We start from the raw sequence: 19,227 nt of genomic DNA on the forward strand, positions 1-19,227 counted from the left end.
GTGTCTGTCTTGTTCATGAGTCTTTGAACGGTGATTGTTCATAATGGTTGAATGTACGGATGGCCACATTCCAACGATTCATTGCTCTGATAGGCAGATGACTTTTCTCAACCCCAAACCCTGAGATTCAGAGAGTGAGAAAGCAAGAGTGAAACTAATTCCTTGGGGTTCTTGGCTGGGTGAGGGGGTGGAGGGAGAGGCAGCCCAGGGCAGGAAAGGGCCGGTTTTTAGCCTAGATATGTATCAGGCCGCACAGCCCCGGACATGGGACCGGACTCCCCTCTGCCTCTGCTTCCACGTGTGCATGTGACCCGCATAAATCTGGGTCAGCCTGTGCCCCCTTCTGGCCTATCTCTGCCTGGTGTTCCAATCAAAAGGAACACAAACTTGGCTCAGAAATCCTTGACAAAACCTGTGAGAGTTGATGGAAAAGGCAGAAAAAGGCAGGAAAAGGAGGAGATCTTGTCCCACAAAATCCAGACAAACTTTCTAAAATGTTGACGCCTTTCTTCCCAGGGTTCAATTTGACTCAACAGCTGCTCTTTGTAAATTTTCCTCTGCTTCTTCCAAACTCTATCCCACCTTCCCCCACACTTCTGGGGCCCCGGCTACCTGGAATGTGGTCAAGAAGCAGGCTCAGACTTTGAGTGCCCACGACCCTTGACCCTGCACACTTCTCATCTCGGGAGAGAGGTATGGCTGGCGGAGGGCTAGAGCAGGGCTCTCTTTAGTGCAGGGTCCAAGCCAGGGGCCCCCGTTTCCTGGAAATCAGGATCCAGGGGATTATGTTATCCTCTTGCCTTTCTTTACCTGCTTCCTGGGCCTCCCTTTAATCATCTCTGTCACTTAATCACTTGGGTCCCTGATCTCTGAACTCTGGCCAGGGCAGTGAATGCCTAATTCCCTGGGCCTCTGACACACCCTCAGCCTACGTTGCTCTGCCTGGCCTCTATCGCACCTGCCATCATGGGGTTGCCCCACACAGCTGCCTAGCCTTGCCTTTGGCTGTTGCTTTGGGATTTCCAAGGGGGCAGGGTCGTTTTGAATGGGATGCTGGGCTTCTGCGGAGTGAGATTCCCCTGGCGTCAGGCTCAGTGAGATTTGAGAGGTGTGCTGGCATCCTGGGCTGCGGTAGGAAGTAAGTGACTAGGCCAGCGCCATCACACCAACCCTCACCACCCAGAATGGACCCCTAAGGGCCAGTAGTGAACTTGCTTCTCTATCTTCTGTCTCCTCATTTGCTCTTGCCCTGTGCGGCCCTCTGGTGGCATTTTTCCAAAGCCGGGCTCTGACCAGGTCCCCGGTGCTGGTAGATCTTTCATGGGTCCCCAGGGCGTTCTGTTGCAAATGGCTGTTGCAAATGGCTGATTAAAAAGAATGAAATAATGCCATTTGTAGCAACATGGATGGACCTGGAGATTATCATACTAAGTGAAGTAAGTCAGAGAAAGACAAATATCATATCATATCACTTATATGTGGAATCTAAAAATAATGATACAAATGAACTTATTTACAAAACAGAAACAGATTCACAGTCTTAGAAAATAAACTTATGATTACCAAAGGAGAAAGGTGGGGGGAAGGGATAAATTGGGAGTTTGGGATTGACATATACACACCACTATATTTAAAATAGATAACCAACAAGGACCTACTGTATAGCACAGGAAACTCTGCTCAATATTCTGTAATAACCTATATGGGAAAAGAATTTGAAAAGACTAGGTACATGTATATGTATAACTGAGTCACTTTGCTGTACACCTGAAACTAGCATAACATTGTTAATCAACTATACCCCAATAGAAAATAAACTTAAAAAAAAAAAAACTGCAAATGGCTGTCCAGGCACATGGTAGACAAAAGTCCAGAGAGGGTGGGTTAGCAACCAGAGATGCCCAGCCAGGGCAAAGGGGTGTGGAACTCAGGGCTTGAGCCACTTGTCCCAGGCTCTTTTCTTCTCCTTCCTGTGTTCCCTTCACTTCCAAGCAGCCCCTTGCTGAGAGATGCCTCCCACCCCCTCCTCAGGCAAGACAAAATGCTAGAGCACCCTTTCATTGTTTATTACAAACACAAGTTCGCAGGTAAATAATTGAGAGTCTAAAAAAATACATTAAAATAAATAATCAGAATTTTCAAAGTTCTCAGAGCAAATAAGTTATATACAGACAGGTGAAGCAGACCAGGCCCTTCTCATCAGGAGTGTCCCCGGGTATGAGGGTACAAGGACTCTGGGGAGGGAGAGCTGGAGGGGACAGACGGGGCCCAACTGGGACTTCAGTCCTGGATAGACCCATCCAGCCTCTACGGCTGGCTTAGTTGTGAACGTCCACCACCACACATCATTCCTGGTTTGCAGCCACTAGACAGGACACCTCTTGGAATGTGGCCTCCAGGTTAGCGCACTCCCCACGCCGTTGCTTTCAGCAGGGCTGTCGGGCCAGAGCCAGCATGGGGGGCCGGGCTGCAGCCTGGGGGCTGATGGCTTTCCCGGGCAGTGTGAGGGCATGGAGCTGCCTTGAGGGAGGCCCCCTCCACAGGGCGAGGAGGCCAGAGCTTGTACCAACTCCAGCAGGTGGGTTTCCTGGCCCGGGAAACAGGCGGAGGGTCTCCCAGCCCTAGGATGGCCCTCTCCTCCCGGCTCCACGCAGGCTTTCTTCCCAGAGTTCCTCCAGCTTCCAGAGCTATCTCTTCCTCCACCTGGAGTGTGTAGGCCTGGGCTCCCTTGTTGCTTTCTGTTGTCGCCTAGCAAAGCGGATCTGGGCTGCAGAAATGTCCCTGGAATCGAGAGAGGTCAATTAAGCATCTCAGGAAATATAGATCACTCGAGAGTTCCCTGTGAGAGGCAGTGGCCATAGGGGACGGATCCCTTGCTCACAGCCATGGGGTCAGCGGGTGGCCACAGCTGACCCTGAAAACAAGGTCTGAACATCAAGGAGAGGCCAGACCAGGTTAGAAGCTGCTCTACCCACAGGGAGCTTTGGCAAAACTGATGTTCAACATCAAGTGCAACCAGAGTGACTGGACGGCTAAGAGCAGCCCAGTGGATTCCCCCGACCGCCTTCCCACTTCCACAACTCTGTCCGTGCTGCTCCTTCCAGGCTGTTTACCTTCCGTCACCCAAACTGCACCCCCTAAAATTCCCATTCCTCAAGGTCCAGCTCAAGGTGGTCCAACCCAGACAGGTATGGGTCCTAGCTGCCCTTTGAACTTGGCTGAGACCCTGGTGGGGACTCTGGTGTCATCCAAGTGGCCTCATCCTGGCTCAAGGCATTCTAGACTGGGAGCTAGGAGGCTGGCTTTGGTTCCCAGCTATGGGAACTTGGACAAGGGTCTCAACCTCTCTGAGCCCCTTTCTTGGCCTGTAAAATAAAATCAGGCCTCAACTTGTGTGAGACTGAGTACAGGTTGGCAAAGTAAACTCTTTGCTAATGACGGAGTGCCGAACACTTGCAAAGTCCTATCTTGAATTTTTTCATCCTAAGACAGTTCCTAAGTATAGCCTGGGTCCTACCTACCCCACCATTCTGCCTTTTCTCCTATGTTTCTGCTTCCCCACAGAAATGGGAGCCCCCGAGGGGCCAGGCTGCATCCCGGCACTGGCCAGCCACAAGGAGCCCTGAGGGACAGAGGTGGGGATGGCAAAGACCTCCAGAGCTCCCTCAGGCCAGGCCCTGTTTGAGTGTCTTCATGTGTGTCAACCTGTCTAACCTACAACAAGCCCATGAGGTGGATACACTGCTGTCCCCGCCTCACAGACGGGAATCAGAAGCACAGAGACGTTAAGTGATAAGACCAAGGTCACAAAGTTTGTTTGTGGTAGGGCTGGGGTTCAAGGCAGGAAGTTCTGGCTCAGAAGCTGCCCCTTTAGTCACTGTGCTGCATGGTTGCTGTGGGGTTTCTTTCTTTTTTTTTCCTTTTTTCTTTTTGGCTATTTTGTGTCTTCATTGCTGCGTGCAGGCTTTCTCTAGTTGCGGTGAGCAGGGGCTACTCTTCGTTGCGGTGCACGGGCTTCTCATTGCGGTGGCTTCTCTTGCTGCGGAGCACAGGCTGTAGGCGCACGGGCTTCAGTAGTTGCAGCACGCGGGCTCAGTAGTTGTGGCTCATGGGCTCTAGCGCGCAGGCTCAGTGGTTGTGGCACACGGGCTTAGTTGCTCCACGGCATGTGGGATCTTCCCGGACCAGGGCTCGAGCCTGTGTCCCCTGCATTGGCAGGCGGATTCTTAACCACTGTGCCACCAGGGAAGCCCGGCTGTGGGGTTTCTGTTCTCAAGTCAGTTTGGTTGGACAAACTTCCATGGGCACCTCCTGGGTGCCAAGCCTTGAGCTGAGCCATGCTGAGGCCGCCAGGGAGGCAATCCAGTCTGGGACACAGAGAGGGAGCAGGCCGGGTGGTTGACCCCTCTGGACCCCAGCATGTGGGAGATGCTTGATTCAGACACAGCCTGAATGAATACCTGTGGACCTTCCACAGTCACAAGCCCTCGAACCCTCTATAAAAGTCTCCTTCCAGGTCTGGTGGTAACAAAGAGCATAGTGATTAAGAGCACAGGCTCTGGAGTTAGCCAGAGGACAGCTTGCTGTGTGACCTTGGGCAAACACCTTCACCTCTCTGAGCTTCTATTGGGAAATGTGCAAGGCATACAGAAGATGCTCAATCAGTGCAGGTGCCCCTCACCTCAGCTGCTGGAGGAGCTCTCCTGCTGTGGCCCATGTCTTATCAGCCTGGAACATGGCTGCAGAGGACCCGCTGCCTGGGACTGCCACAGCTTCAGTCCTAAAAGAACAGCATTAGGGCCCAAGTGAGGGGCTGTTCAGAGCCCCAAGGCCACCTGGCTGCAAGCCTGGCCCAGCCGCCACCCACCGACCTGCCCTCAGGAGCAGATCCATTTCCACCCTGTGCACCTGGCATCCTTCCTTTCCCAGGTGCGGTGGGGACTGAGGAAAACTGAGCTATGGGGAATGTGTTCTTAGCCTCAGAAAGAGGCAGCTGGGTGGCTGGCCTTCCCAGAATCCAGCCACCTGCAGCTGAGCCAGGCCCTTTGCAGGGGAAACTGAGGCAGGGGTGGAGCCACAGCTGGAGTCTCAGGGGAGAAGTTTCTCGTAAACTGTCATGGGAATAGGAGGCTAGGGATGGTGAAGTCAGTTTCTACTTTCCCAAATGCTCCAAGTGGAGGAGGGAAGGAAGAAAGTCTCTCATCCCTTTTATAGACGGGAAAACTGAGGCCCAGAGGGTTCAGAGACTTGGCAAAGGCTCTCCCAGCAGCTCTGTGACAACCCTGGGATGGTGTCATGGCCTCCCAGCTCCGAAGTTACTTCTCAACCGAGAAAGTTCCGAAGTTCCCTGAGCCTCAGGTCCGAACCAGAACCCCTTGTCAGTGGACAAGGCCGAAGGCCCAGCTCTCCATCTGACTAGCTGTGTGGCCTGACAGGACCAGTCCTGTCCCCTCTCTGGGCCTAAGCTGCCTCAGCTGTCACCTAGGGAGAATCCCCCCTGCCCAGGGGTAGGGGCGTAATGCTCTCAGAAGCCCCCAGAGCTGGGCAGTGAGATGGGTTGGCACTCAGGGGTGACTGGTTCCCCGCAGGAAGGTATGCTGCCCAACAACCCAGGGCAGCCTCTGGGCCCCTAGGACCCTGCTCCTCTGCTGCCCTCCAGGGCAGATCCAGGCCAGCAGCCACCCCTGGACCCTGCAGGCTGGGTGCCCACTTACCAGGGCCTTCGATGGCAGAAGGTGGCACAGGCGGGGTCGCTGGCGCTGTAGCATTCACAGCGCCCTGGCAGAGAGCGGCGCTGGCGTCTTGGCGGGTTTCCCAGGCCATAAGGAGCTGTCTGTCTGTGGGCGCGCAGCCAGCAAGGTAGTGGTGTAGGGTGGAGAGAGAGAGAGAGAGAAATCGAGAGAGAGGATTAGATAAACCAGGACCGCTGGCAAGCTGAGACTGTCCACACTGCACTCTGGGACGGCCACCCATGCCACCAGGGTGGCAGCAAAAGTAACCAGCTCCTCACCTCAAGAAGTCCCACCACAGGCTCCTCCTTAGGTGCCAGGTAGCCCAGGGCAAGACCCTTCCCCTCTCTGGGCCTTTGCTCCCCCTCAACTCCCACGGGTCCTGCTCAGTAGGACTCTCAACATGGGGAGGAGGGGGTGGAAGCTGTCCTTCCCGCCCCTCCCTGCCCGCCCGGACAGGAACGTGAGCTGATGCAACCAGGCTGGTCCCCCTATCCTCAAAGAAGACCCTCAGCTTGTCCTGGAGGAGAGGAGGAAATGCCATCTCACAGAAGTAAACATGCAGGCTCAGAGCTAAACTGCCCCCACCTGGTCACCACTTGTCTGGAAGGGTGATAAATGTTTCTTAGAGTCTGTTTTTCTGTTGTTGTTTTTTTAAAAGTTTTATTGGGTATAGTTGCTTCACAATGTTGTGTTAGTTTCTACTATACAGCAAAGTTGTTTCTTAGAATTTTGACTTAAAAATGGTGTGTGTGTGTGTGTGTGTGTGTGTGTGTGTGATCAGCTGAGATTGAGCTCAGATTCAGTCTGGCCAAGGCGGGCCAGGGGAGGGCAGGGACCCTGTGGCCGGTTGGACCAGCAACTTAGGTGCCAGTGCTAATTTTAGACGGTGTGGTTGGAGCTGTAAAGACTCCAGGTAGACCCAGCACACAGGGACGGGCAGGGTTAGCTCCACACACGGATTAGCTCCACACACGCTTACGTGCCGGGCTTCTCTTGTCTTCTGTAATTTGGGGAAGGGAAAAAAAACACAAACACAGAGAAACTTCAACTTGAAGTATGCAGTGGCCCGGAGGCAGTGCGGGTGCAGACAGAACAGACAGCCCTGGGCCCGCACCCTGGCTCTGCCAGGTGACACAGAGCAGGTTTCTCATCTGTCATTTGGCGACAACAGCAGTACCTGCCTCATGGGGAGGATGGGGGTGGAGGGCGGCTCAGGAGATGGTAATGCACAAGCAGTGCTTGGCGTAGGGACTGGTGCCGTCAAGACGTGGGTGCTGTCATTGATCGTATTATTCTTGGAACGTTATGCAGAGGCAGCACGGTACAGCCGCTGTGAGCTCTGGCGTCCGCAGACCTAGGATGGAGTCTCCGCCTACCACTTACTCCTTCAAGCTGTGTGATCTTGGGAGAGGCATTAACCTCTCTGAGCCTCAGTACCCTGATCTGGAAAATGGAGCCAATACTTTCTTACCAGGCTACTGTGAGGATTCTCATGAGACAGCCCTCTATACTGTTCAGGCAGCCCCCACGTAGGAGTTGAAGCAAAAGCTGATTGATACTGATATTAGCCCAATACCCCCAGGGAGAGCTCTGTAGTGTGCCAGAGGTTCCCCGGCATGCCAGCACCCCCTACTCTTGCCCCCTGCAGCCCCACTTGGATCCCCACGGAAGCTCACCCGGGAGTGTTCACCCAGATGATGTCCAGGTGGCAAAAGTAGACGCACTCCTTGTCGAGCCAGGAGCTGCAGGAGCAACGGCGAAGCCGCAGGTGGGAGCCTCGGGCAAGGCGCAAGGGCGCTGGCTGCTCTGGGGTGTGGGTGGCAGCAGCCTGGCTCTTGCCTGCATACACAGGAGGGAGAGAGAGGTGGAGAGGTGGGTCAGGGCGCCTGGCACAGCTGGGATGGGGGACCCGCCGGGCTCCTCCTCTTGCATAATTGAGGAAGTTGGCATTCTCACTGCTCAGGAGTTCTGGGCCAACCCCGGGGAAGCCCCAGCGGCTCTGGGGGGGAAAGTCTAATGGCTGCCCTGGGACTGCATCACCTCTAATTGCACAGCCCCATGCAGCCACCGTGCTGCCCCTGTGTGCCCTCAGCTGGCTTTGAGGGCACAGCAGCCCCAGGGGGAGACACAGACAAACAAACCCAGAGGCTGTTGCAGCAGCCGAGGCCAGGGGGCTCACCTTCGTGCAGGGCCACGAGCAGGGCTAGAGCGATGGAGCACCAGGCGGTGGGCATGGCGACCATGGTGGTGGCAGAGTGAGCAGGCTGGACCGGAGCAGGCAGCGCGCCTGTTGCCAGCGACTTGCTGCCAAGCTGAGCCGATAGCTCATTGCCTCGGTGCCCTGGCTGCCACTTATAACACCAGGCACGGCCCCGCCCCTGCCCGTCCGCCCTGCCCCGCTGCACCGGTGGGCCGGGAGCCAGGGACAACGCCTCCTCCCAGGGCGCCTGGCCCGCCCCAGCGCCCGCGGTGTGGGGAACGGGAGGGGGAAGGAAAGAGGGGGGAGGGAAGGCCCCTGCTCCTCCCTCTGAGCCTGGAGCACCTCCCAGCGTCCTGAGGCTCCCCTGCTGCCCCCAGGGACCCCTCCCAGTCCCACTGGGCCTCCTCAGATAATCCCCCAAGTGTCCTGAGCCCCCTCCCTCACTCTCCGAGGCTGCTCCACAGGTCTTGCCCAGAGCTCAGAGTTTGGAGTGAAAGGTCCCATAAGCAGAAACCTCCCTTTCCTGCCTGCCTACTGCCAACCAGGTGGTGGGTGTCCCTTCGGTGGTGTGAGATCTGCTCAAGGCTGTGTGGCCTTGGGCGAGTCAGAGCCCTCTCTGGGCCTGCTTTCCCCAGTGAAGGACACAGCTCACCCCTGGCCTCCGACCAGCCTGGAGTTGCTTCCTCCCCCCTCCCCCCAGGAAGCACCCTTCTTCCCTTGTTCCCCAGCCCCCACCCCCACCCCCGGGGGCCTGGGAACAGGAATTCTGGTCCCCTCCAGAACCTATTCAGTTGCGCAGCCACCGCCTAGGACATCGCTCCTGGGCCTCAGTGACCTTGTTTGCGAAACAAAGCCAAAATGCTGGGTGCTTAACCTGTTCGGCTCATAGACTCCCTTGATACCAAGAAGGGGCCTTCCGATGGCTTGTGGGCACACACATCCAGTGCCCCTTAGAAGGCCTCCCATCTCGGACATGACAGGAAGCCTTGGCTCACCTCTGTGACTTTCTGCAAAAAGGGCAAAGTGGTGGAGGGGCTCGCTGGGGGCCAGTGTTCTGCTCCCGCCCCTATGGTGGCTCAGAACCCACCCTTCTCAGGGACCCTGTCTTCAGGCACAAGAGGAAAGGCCCTTTCATTTCTCGGAACTCCCAGAACCCGTGCTCTTACGCCTGACTCATGACATTGGGCTTATCTTCTCATGATCTCGAGGTCCAGAGCTCCAGAGACGGCTGGGCCTGGAGCCTGCCTGCCACACAGTAGGAGCCTCTGAGCGGGTGCTCTCCGACGGAGGAGGAGGGAATGAATGAATAAAGGCCTGGATTTGAACTGTGGAAATTCAGGAACCCAGGCTGCCCAAGTTTTAGTTCCTGTGTTCAGCTGTTCTTTTACCATTAGACATTTAAGAAGGGAGAGATAGATGACCATGAGAAAACAGGCAGTTCTGTTTCTTCCCAGGGTCTGTGCATGTGTGTACACAGGTACGTATGCGATCCTGGTAGAGCAGGGCAGAACGGAACAAAGACGGGAGATACCTCCTTCCCCTAGGCTGGCTCAGGCTGCAGTGGAAGCAGAAACAAACATTTCTGAGCACCTACTGTGTGCTCAGGGCACTACAGACCCCTCTCCTTCACAGCCCCGGACACAGCTGTTCTCATCTGGGTACCAGCTCCACTGCTGCCCGGGAGAAAATGGAGACTCTGACAAGAGCCCAGTCCGGCCAAGGTCACACGGCTGGTGGACGCAGAGCCCGGATGGGAACTTGGGTCTTGGTCTCTCCAGTAAAGCACAGTGACTCCCCACCCAGCGCTCACGCCCTACCCCGCCTGGTGCCTCTCTAAGAATTTAGAAGAGTATTTCTGGAATGAGGTGAGCAATGCTCTCAGTCATTTCTATGAGTCTCCAAGGGAATATAAATACGGAATTAAGCTAGGTTAGGCTTGGGGTCGGGGGTGGTGGGGGGAAGAGGATTCGAAGTACTGAACCCTGAAGAGAAGACAGAGGAAAAGCAGGTCAGCGGGGAGAAGGAGGGGGTCAGGGAGGGGAAGAAAATAAACAGGGAGGCTGATAAAGACAGGTAGGGAGAGAGGGAGGACAAGGAAGCAGAGTGTAGTGAGAAAGAAAGATCTCGGATTTGAGAAAGTAAAAGAGAAAAGACCATCGGAGTGAGAGTGAAGGTTCTAACGTGCCTAATCTTTGCACAGGTGCAAAGTGCCTGCTCAGGACAATAGGCAACCAGAGGCTCCTAGTCTGGGAAACGTAACAGAAGAATTAAATGGACCAGGAGACAGGATCCTTCTCCGGTGTGAAAGGAGGATGACGACAGGGCAGGGGTCAACATCCGGCAACCAGGGTCAGCTCAGGAAGCTGTGCCCGACTCCAGTTTCCCTCTTTCCCTGCCCTCAGCTCGAGCCGGGAAAGCAGGGCTCCTGTGAAATGGAGAGGCCGGACCTGGGAACCTGAGTGAGCCCAGGTCTTATGGGGTGAAAGAATTCCGGGAACAACGTTACCCCACTGGCAAGAGTTGGTTTCCAGGTAGAGAAAATTCAGCTGAGTTAAAAACAGCCAGACCCGGGCTTCCCTGGTGGCGCAGTGGTTGAGAGTCCGCCTGCTGATGCAGGGGACACGGGTTCGTGCCCCGGTCCAGGAAGATCCCACATGCCGCGGAGCGGCTGGGCCCGTGAGCCATGGCCACTGAGCCTGCGCGTCCGTAGACTGTGCGCCGCAACGGGAGAGGCCACAACAGTGAGAGGCCCGTGTACCGCAAAAAAAAAAAAAAAAAGCCAGACCCATCCCCCTATGTCTCTTGGCCTGGGCCCTGACAGTCACCTCTATGCCTCCTGGCTGGTGTGGCTGCACGGAACCCCCAATCCCATTGCCCTGGCTCCTTCCATCTGCCCCGGCCAGCTGCTCTGCAGCACTGCCTCAACTCTCACCTGGCCCCGCTACCTGACTGGGCTGGTAAAGTCTACGGAAGGTCACCCCGTCAGAAGTTGGAGGGAATTGTTTTGCACACAAAATAATTTGCTCCACGTATGCTTGGCACCAGCCTAATCCAAGAAGGAGAGGGCAGGCTGGCAGAAGAGGTGTATTTCTGGGTGAGACACCGTGCTAGGAACTGCCCTCTAGAAATCGTCTCTGCGCTTCACTCCCATTTGGCAGATGAGGTAACTGAGGTCCAAGAGGAGGAGCAACTTGCTCAAGACAGTGATGGGCTGGACATGTTCTCTCGGCTGCTAATCCAGCCCCACCCTTTCCTGCACAGCAGTGAAGCTCCCAGGGGTCCAAGCCGAGCCCCAGACCCTGGGTCCCTTTGAGAAGGACTGTCAAGAAGGATCCCACTGGGATCTCGGGAAGACTGGGGCACTGGGACGGGTCTAGGCTACCTTCCCGTGGATCCCAAAGTTCCCTCGATCACCCCTGAGCTAGTAGTAAATTTGGTCCCATCGAACAGCTGTCCAGCTGAGTGGGATGGAAGATGCACAGGAGTGAGGATTAAACGTCCTTGTGGTGACGTCCAACAGGGCAGGAAAGGGCTGCAGCAGGTGCCTGGTGTTGCAGGAGTGGCCCCAGCTTTGCTCTTCATGCTGTGTGGGCAAGTCCTGTCCCTTCCCTGGCTTCCCTGGACAGCTTTCCTCCCTTCCCAGTGAGCGCGGGGTGCGTTCTCAGCTCTGACAGCCTACAACAGGCAGAATCAACCTGCCCTGAGTTTCCAGCTCCCCAAATGCAAGCCCTGCAGAGGCTGTAACTGCATCACTATCGCTCTCGCTCCCAGCTTGGAACCCTTCGCTCTCTCACCTTCTAGAAAACCGGCCACTCTCCTGTTGCCACCTGGTCCCACCAGGTTTCAGGAAGTTCTGTTTGCAGCCCCAGCAGAAGGGACACAGTGTCTCAGCTGCAGGCACATACCGTGCGGGCAGCTTAGCAGAGCAAGCAGCGGGGCAGAGGGGCTGGCCAGGGGGAGATGTCTGGAGCCTACAGGGAATGGGGGGCTGGGGAGGGTTTGGCTCTGGAGCCAACCTGAGTTGGGGATTTAGGGACTGAGGGAAGTAAGACATTCCCATCATGACCTGCCCCCAAGCTGTGTTCCCTTGGCTGTGGGTCAGGACCGCCCCCACTTAAGCCTGGGGCCACTCAGCCTCAGGGCGTCTTTCCGGTGGGTGGTCTGGGCCTCCTGCCATCGACCAGAGCTCACCCTGAGCCAGCAGGGCCTGCCACCACCCACAGCAGCGTCCCCATGCTCGGTCCCTGCAAGCGCGGCCTCGGCCCTGTGGGGCCAGCTCCCCTGGTCTCTGCCTCTTCCCTCAGAGGACACCCCCTTCCTAATTCTCCTCCTCCCTCCAGCCCATTGGAAAGATTTATAGGTCCCACATAAACTACTTTTAAAGGAATAATTCATGTGCCCTGTCTGTTATTAATCTGAGGGTAATCAGAACAGGGTCAGCGAGGCCCATGGAACTGCTGGAATTTCAGCTAAAAACAGACACTGTTCAGTAAAGGCTCCCTTGTCAAGAGGCATGTGAGTCCCGCTGGACTTTCTGAAATAAGAAAACCAACCCAGGGACTCAGCATCCAGGATGGAAATCTTTGCACTTGATGTTTTGGAGTTAAAGGGCCCAATTCCCTACTGGGGTAGGTGTGCATTTCGTGAGCTTTTAATGTATTCCAGGCTCTGCACATAGCACAGGGAGATCAGCTCGGTGCTTTGTGACCTCCTAGAGGGGTGGGATAAGGAGGGTGGGAGGGAGACGCAAGAGGGAGGAGATATGGGGATATATGTATACGGATAGTTGATTCACTTTGTTGTACAGCAGAAACTAACACAACAATGTAAAGCAATTGTACTCCAATAAAGATGTAAAAAAAATATATATGTTCCAGGCTCTGTGTTAGGGGATTTACATACCTTTATCTCCATTAATTGTCATAACATACCTGAGGGGTGGGTACTATAATTCGTTCCTATTTTATAACTGAGGAACCTGAGGCTCATGCCTCGCCCAACGTCACACAGCTGGGAAGTGGCAGAGCCAACACTGTGGAACTCCAAAGCCCTAACCCTCAGCCTGTGTGCTCCCCTCGCGGACCCTGTTCTGTTTACACTTAGATTAATAACAAACAGGACACATCAGTTATTCCTTTAAAAATACAGCCCACGCGGAGCCCTCTGGCAGCAACTCTTCTCCGGAGGTCACCTCTTTTCTCCTAACCCGGCAGAGCGCCCTGGGCAGCCTGGGGAAGTGGGAAACCCAGGAATAGGCCTGCATCCATGGAGGGTGAGGGGTGCATCACTCCCACAGCTAAAACACAGCACGTTGCCTATGCCTGCGAGGCCAGTGGCCGAGGCCTGGTCACAGCCGCCAGGTAGGCGTGGGCGGTCCACACCTATTTCACTGGATACCCAAAACAGAACCGGGAGGCAGACTGGGCTCATGACTCTTCACTTGACAGATGAGGTCTTTCCAGGTAAGATTCTCACTTTACAGATAAAGAAGTGACTTAGGGTCACACAGTGAACAAGAGGCAGGGCTAGACCTTTTTCCCTTATACCCGTCTGCTATGGGACCAACAGCCTATATCACACATATGCAATGACCCTCCCATCTATTCACCTACCCACCCATCCATCCATCCATCCATCCATCCACCCACCCATCCTTCCACCCATCCTTCCTTGTATTGATCCATCCGTTTATCCATTATCTAACCTTTTAGCCATCCTTCCATCTATACATCTACACAACCAATCTCCCACGCACCCGTCTTCCTTCATGACAGATGTGGTTAGAGAAATTAGAAAGGTCAAAGAGCTTTGAATGGTGTGTTAAACTTGTGCTGGAAACATCTGGTTATTTCCTGGGGAGAGGTGTCACCCCGCTGAGCCGATGAGCTCACCGAGACATAGTCTGCCCTGGAATCCCCACCCCAGGGCCTAGCACACCGGCTTGGGCACATGGTCTGTGCCCAACGCTGGAGTGAATGTACAGGATGACTTGATCTCACCAGACAAACCCTGCTCTTGCAGAGACACCCCTTCTGATGAAGAAGATTTAGGTCCCTTTTTCTGCCTGATACCATCTTCAAAATGCTCTAGGGATGAACACTTGACATCATCTTTAAGAGAAAAAGACAGGCAGCCAGAGAGGGAAAGGCCCTTGGCCTATACCTAGGCGAGGAAACTGAGGTCCAGGGCGGAGGAGCAGCCTGCCAGAGGTCACCCTACCAGACCTGGATCCTGGGAACTCAGAATGCCTGCACTCTTCTCTCTGAGGCCTAGGCCCTGCACTTGGAGGGGCTGGAACCCCAGTCTTCTCCTCCATCCACCACCACCAGCCAAGACATGCAGCTAATAGTTTTTCAGAGTCACACCCACCCCGTTGCCTGGAACCCATATTTTCCAGGGCACACCCAGTGCCCGACCAGGAGGCTGTCTTCCCTCTGGGAAGGGGTGAGCCACCAGGAGGCTGGTCCACGCAGAAATACAGTATTTTGTTCTTCGTTTAAATGTTAGCTAAATATAAGTGCCTAGTGCCTCATCATCAGGCTGGCAAGGCCCGGGGTTCCCGCTGTGATTCTAGGCCGACATTCCTGAGCAGAGATGGGCCTGGGATACTTCCTCGCCTAAAGGCCTCGGCCTGCCCGCCCAGCTCTTGGGAATCCTGAGCCATGAACGGCCCAGTAGGGGCACAGCTGGGCTCCGGCAGGCAGGAGGGCAGCCAGGAGCTGAAGCCGCTGCCTGGGGCCGGCTCAGGGTATGGGGGTGAGTCAGGGGCCAGCCCACCCTGGAATCTCTGAGGTTCTGGCTGCCAGCTTCAAAGCCCTGTGACTCAGGCTCCAATCTCCCCCCTTCCCCCCGTGGACAAGTGCCCAGCACTGTGTCAGGCCAGAAGTAGTGCAGGGCAGGGGCGGCCAGGCTGGGCTCTGGTTTTGTTACTCACTAACCCTGTGACCGAGGGCGCACCACTGCTTAATCTTCCTGAGTGTCAGAGGCCACATCCATCAGAGGCGTCTAAGAAGAAAAATCCTATCTTCCAGCTGCTGGGAGGCTTTGTGGCAGAGCCCGTGGAAGGTTGGGCCCGTCGCCTGGCGCGGGGGGTTCTCTTGGCCAGCATCTGCCCTCCCTTCCTCACCCCAGGCTTCAGGGTGTGTGGGACCCTCTTGGTGCAGACACGCTCCTGGAAAGGAGTGGTGTGTGCGTGACTGTGTTGGCGGGATGTTAGTAGAAACTGTGCCGTCTTCACGCCACGGGCCAGATGCAGCATGAGTGGCCCTTACTCTGCCGCGGGTCACACAGTACCTCCAAGCACCTGAGGCCAGCCTGGCTTGCTCCACTCACCCGTGTTTGCTTTGGACACCACATGGTGCCACACCTCACATGAGGTGTGTTGAGGTTTGGATCAACGCTGCCTTCCTATGAAAGCCAGGCTTCTGCAGCCAGGACCTGGCCTGGCATCAGGGTGAAGCATCTTGTGAAGCCCAAATGCCCACCCTGGCATCAGGCCCGCTTGGGATCTGACTTGGAGGCGTCTTGCCTTCCTTCTCCCACCAGTGCTGACCTGGGCATCCGCGGCTTTGGCCTACCAGCCCACTGGGCTTGTCACTCCCTGGATACGCTGCACACTTTCTTGCCTCCCTGCCTCTGTGCAAGGTGGGGCCTCCTCTCCTCCTTCCAGTCTTACTTGATTTATTCTGCCCATCCTCAAGACCCATCACAAATGTTGCCTCCTCCAGGAAGCCTTCCCAAATCCATCCAAGACATGAGCCCTAACCCACCTTTGAACACCCACATTATTCTCAACTATAGCCATGTCTGGCTAGGCCTTATCTTGTGTCTCCGAGGTCAGGCTAACGGCTAAGGGCTCTGATTCTGGTGTCAGGCCTGCCTCTCATCGCATGTACCTTTCCTCCTTCTTTGAACCCCGGTTTCCTCATCTGTAAAATGGGTATAATCACAGTACCATGGCTATGTAAGGATTAAATGAGGAAGGGCTCCATCAGTGGTCATCATAGTTATTACTGACCACAGCTTTTTACAGAACCTGGTCAGGCTCTTGCTCTCACTTCATCCTTACACTATAACCTTTCCAGGTGTGTCAGTGTGTCCATTTTCAGACACAACTTCAGACTCTGAGAAGTTGGAGAGCTTGACCTGTAATGGTCAGGGTTCAAATCCAGGTCTGTCTGACCGCAGGGTCAGTGCTATTTTTACTCCCCCTGCCCTTCACTTACGTGACCTCCCTAGCCTCTGTCCCCTCCTTCAGATCACATGCTCAATAGATACCCATTGAATTGGAAATGAGGAGGTTAGAGAAGTTTTTCCTGGGTCCACTCTTCTTCCACTGTCTGCAGTCCCGGCTTGCTGGCTCCCCGTGGCTCAGGCAGCTGCCTCCCAAGCATAATGGGAGAAGATAAAGACAAAGGCTTCCTGGGCTGATGGCTTCAGAACCCAGTTTCCTGCCATGCGTTCCAAGGAAAACACTGGTAGCAGGTTGGACTCTGTTACCAAATGAGTTTGGGAAACTGTGTTTCCAGCAGGGCCACTAAGAGCCTCCAGTGCGCAGATGAGCTCTGTGAATCTCCCAGAGTGCTCTCTGAGACTGGGCGGTGAGGGTGTCCCTGGTCCAGGAGGCGGCTCCTGGGCTGGGAAGAGGGGGACATGGAGATGCAGGCTGGGGCTCAGCTTCCAGCTGGGGGGCTGCAGATAAGCCCCTTCTCTCATCTGAGCGTCGGCTTTGCCCTCCATGAAATGAGGTGCTTCTGGGGTGCCCTGGACACTGTAAAGTGTGAGGCCAGCCACAGTCGGAGAGCCTCTGGACCCACCGAGGGGAGCTGGGTGCTCAGCCTGCAGGAGGGACTCTGGAGCTTTCCGACCCAGGAAGCCCTTCCCTGATGCTACTCCATCATCAAAGGAGGAGCCAGACCTTCTCTCCCCATCTCCCCGTCATTCATTGGACCCATCCTGGGATCACTAGCGCCCGGCACGTTAGGAATTAATTACAGCTACTGCCTGCACATTTAAACACTACCCTGGCATCGGGGTACCATATGGAATCTTCATGGGATGCAGTGATTATCTTTGCCCTCCTTGTTCAGATGGGTAAACTGAGGTGTCTTGTTGGAGGTCACCCATCTAGCAAGGAAGGAGCTGGGATTTGAACTCAGGTCAGTCTGAGCCCTTGGCCTGAGGCCTCAATCTCAATTCTAGATTTTCCTGTCAAGGCCAGAGAGTCCCCAGAAGCAGGTCCTGGGGGTTGACCTCAGGGCCTGAGTCTGAGGGCAGCAGGAAAATGCCCCCATGCCTCAGCCTAGCTCCTGGGCTGCAGGCAGTGGAACCCTGGGCGCTTGGGGGAGGAGAGTAGTCTGTTTACGCAGTGAGCATTGTGCTGGGTGGTGAGGTGAGCGGTGGCTCATGGTGGGAGGCCCTGAGCGGGTGGGCAGGCAGGCAGTGGGAGCAGCCCAGGCCAGGCCAGACCTGGAGTTCCCTGGAGGAGGAGGTCTGGGGAAGGCAGGGCCGAGTCACAGCAGCGAGATCTGACAGGGAGCTGAGATGGCCCCATGACCTCATGCTTTCATCTGAGCTGGCAAGGAGCCTCAGGCCCAGATGGGCCTGGTGGGCCCACGCTGGCAGGACAGGCACACCTCCTCTCCATAGCCAGGGGGTGTCTGGAGACCAGAGGGCTTCCCTGCAGGCTCGCTGAGGTCTGGCGTTGCTGGAACCCTGAACCCCTTCCAGACTGGGAAAGCAGCTGGTATAGGCCACAGAGCAGAGATATGGGAAACTGAGTCTCACTCCCCCGCTGTGCGGTGTGACCTGGGCCAAGCAATTCCAGTTCTCTGAGGTTTTGCCTCCTCCTTCATTTTATATTCATGTGAGGATCTCATAAGCTGGTGATTGTTGTCCAAACCCTGGCACAGAGCTGTTGTCCTAGGGTGTTGGGGGGCAGGGCGGGGGGAGGGGGGAGGGAGGCAGCCCTCACCAGCCAGGAGCCCACAAGAGGATGGAGGGTTGCAGTAGATGGTCCCTGATGACTCTGGCTGCAGAGCCACACACCAGTGTCCTGACTATTGGCTGTGCAGCCTTGGGTGAGGGCCTTCTCCTCTCTGGGACTCAGTTTCCTCATGTGTCAAATAAAAATAATCACCCCAGACTCTCGGGAGGATGCTGGGAGCTCCCATCACCATCTTGGGGCAGGTATCAGGGAGGGAAAGAGCAGGAGCCATTTCTCTGGGGCCCAGAAGCAGTGGGGGCGTCCCCCTCCCCATGTCTGTCTAGAAGACATGCCTGAGAGCCTTGGGAGGCCGCTGCCTGCCCCTGGCCCTGAACTCCCCAAGGCTGGTCCAGAGAGGGTGAGGGTTGCCAGGGTCACACAGAAGCCAGCTGAATGGATCCACCATCCAAGGGGAGGGGGCCTTTATCTCCCCAGATAAGAGGCCCTGAATGGGCCTGGGAGGCCTTGCGGCCTCAGATTTGGGTGACGCCTGGGGAGGTCCAGAGCTGGGCTGGCTCAGGCTGACCGTAAAGCAACCACATCTCCCAGGGCCTCCCCAGCCTGAGTCAGCCCGGGGCTGCTGCTGCTTCTGAGTTCATTGCCTGCCTGCCCGTCTGCCACCCAGCCTTGGAACCCAGGCCCCAGGCACAAGGCAGGTCTGTAATAGTGACAGCTGTGTGGGAAGCTGTGCCCACATGCCAAGCATTCTCTCTGCCTTCATTCATCTGATCTTCCAAACAGGCCTGGGAAGCAGGCAGGGCAGGGCCAGGGAGTGAGGTTCAGAGAAGCTGCACGAGCTGCCCAAGGTCACACAGGCAGGAGCAGAAGAGAAGGGTCTTCAGGTCCCAAGGCCGTGCCCTCTGCCGTCATGCAGTAGACAGGCTGAGCCTGCTCTGTCAGACCTGGGCTGGTTCTGTGGCTTTCTGGCCCAGCTGGGATTTGGGGAAAGGAGACCTGAAGGCATTTCCCTGGAATAGGGACCTGGGAGCGTCTGTGATGATGGCCCTGGCCCTAAGCGCCAGTGTGTGCTCTGTGTCTGGCTTTGTGTTGGCCAAAAGGAAAGGACAGACAAGAAGCTACCAGACCCCAGAGGAGTGAGTGCCTGCCTCTGCCGGGAGGGTCAGGACGGCTTTCCAGCAGAAGAGACATCCGAGTGAGGCTTTGAAGGCAGAGAAGCATTCCAGGCAAGGGGAACGGCATGGGGAAAGTCTGGGAGGTCTGAAAGAGCATGACATGTCCTAGAAGCTGCTGCAAACACTGTAAGGGACCCAGGGAGGAGAGGAGCTTGGAGGCCTGCCTATAGGCTTTGT

At 55.8% G+C, this 19,227-nt stretch overlaps 1 protein-coding gene across 1 annotated transcript; it reads right to left on the reverse strand.

Moving 5' to 3' along the window:
* Nucleotides 1-2,014: 2,014 nt before the first annotated feature.
* Nucleotides 2,015-8,033, reverse strand: EDN2 (endothelin 2). Its single transcript, XM_079915516.1, has 5 exons — nucleotides 7,912-8,033; nucleotides 7,409-7,571; nucleotides 5,715-5,837; nucleotides 4,682-4,780; nucleotides 2,015-2,781 (listed from the first exon to the last, which is right to left on the reverse strand). Exons 1-5 carry the CDS (start codon nucleotides 7,973-7,975, stop codon nucleotides 2,688-2,690), a joined length of 543 nt encoding a protein of 180 aa, XP_079771642.1. The 5' UTR covers nucleotides 7,976-8,033; the 3' UTR covers nucleotides 2,015-2,687.
* Between the last annotated feature and the right edge of the window lie 11,194 nt (nucleotides 8,034-19,227).

This window comes from Stenella coeruleoalba, assembly GCF_951394435.1.
Source record: "Stenella coeruleoalba genome assembly, chromosome: 1".
NCBI lineage: Eukaryota > Metazoa > Chordata > Mammalia > Artiodactyla > Delphinidae > Stenella > Stenella coeruleoalba.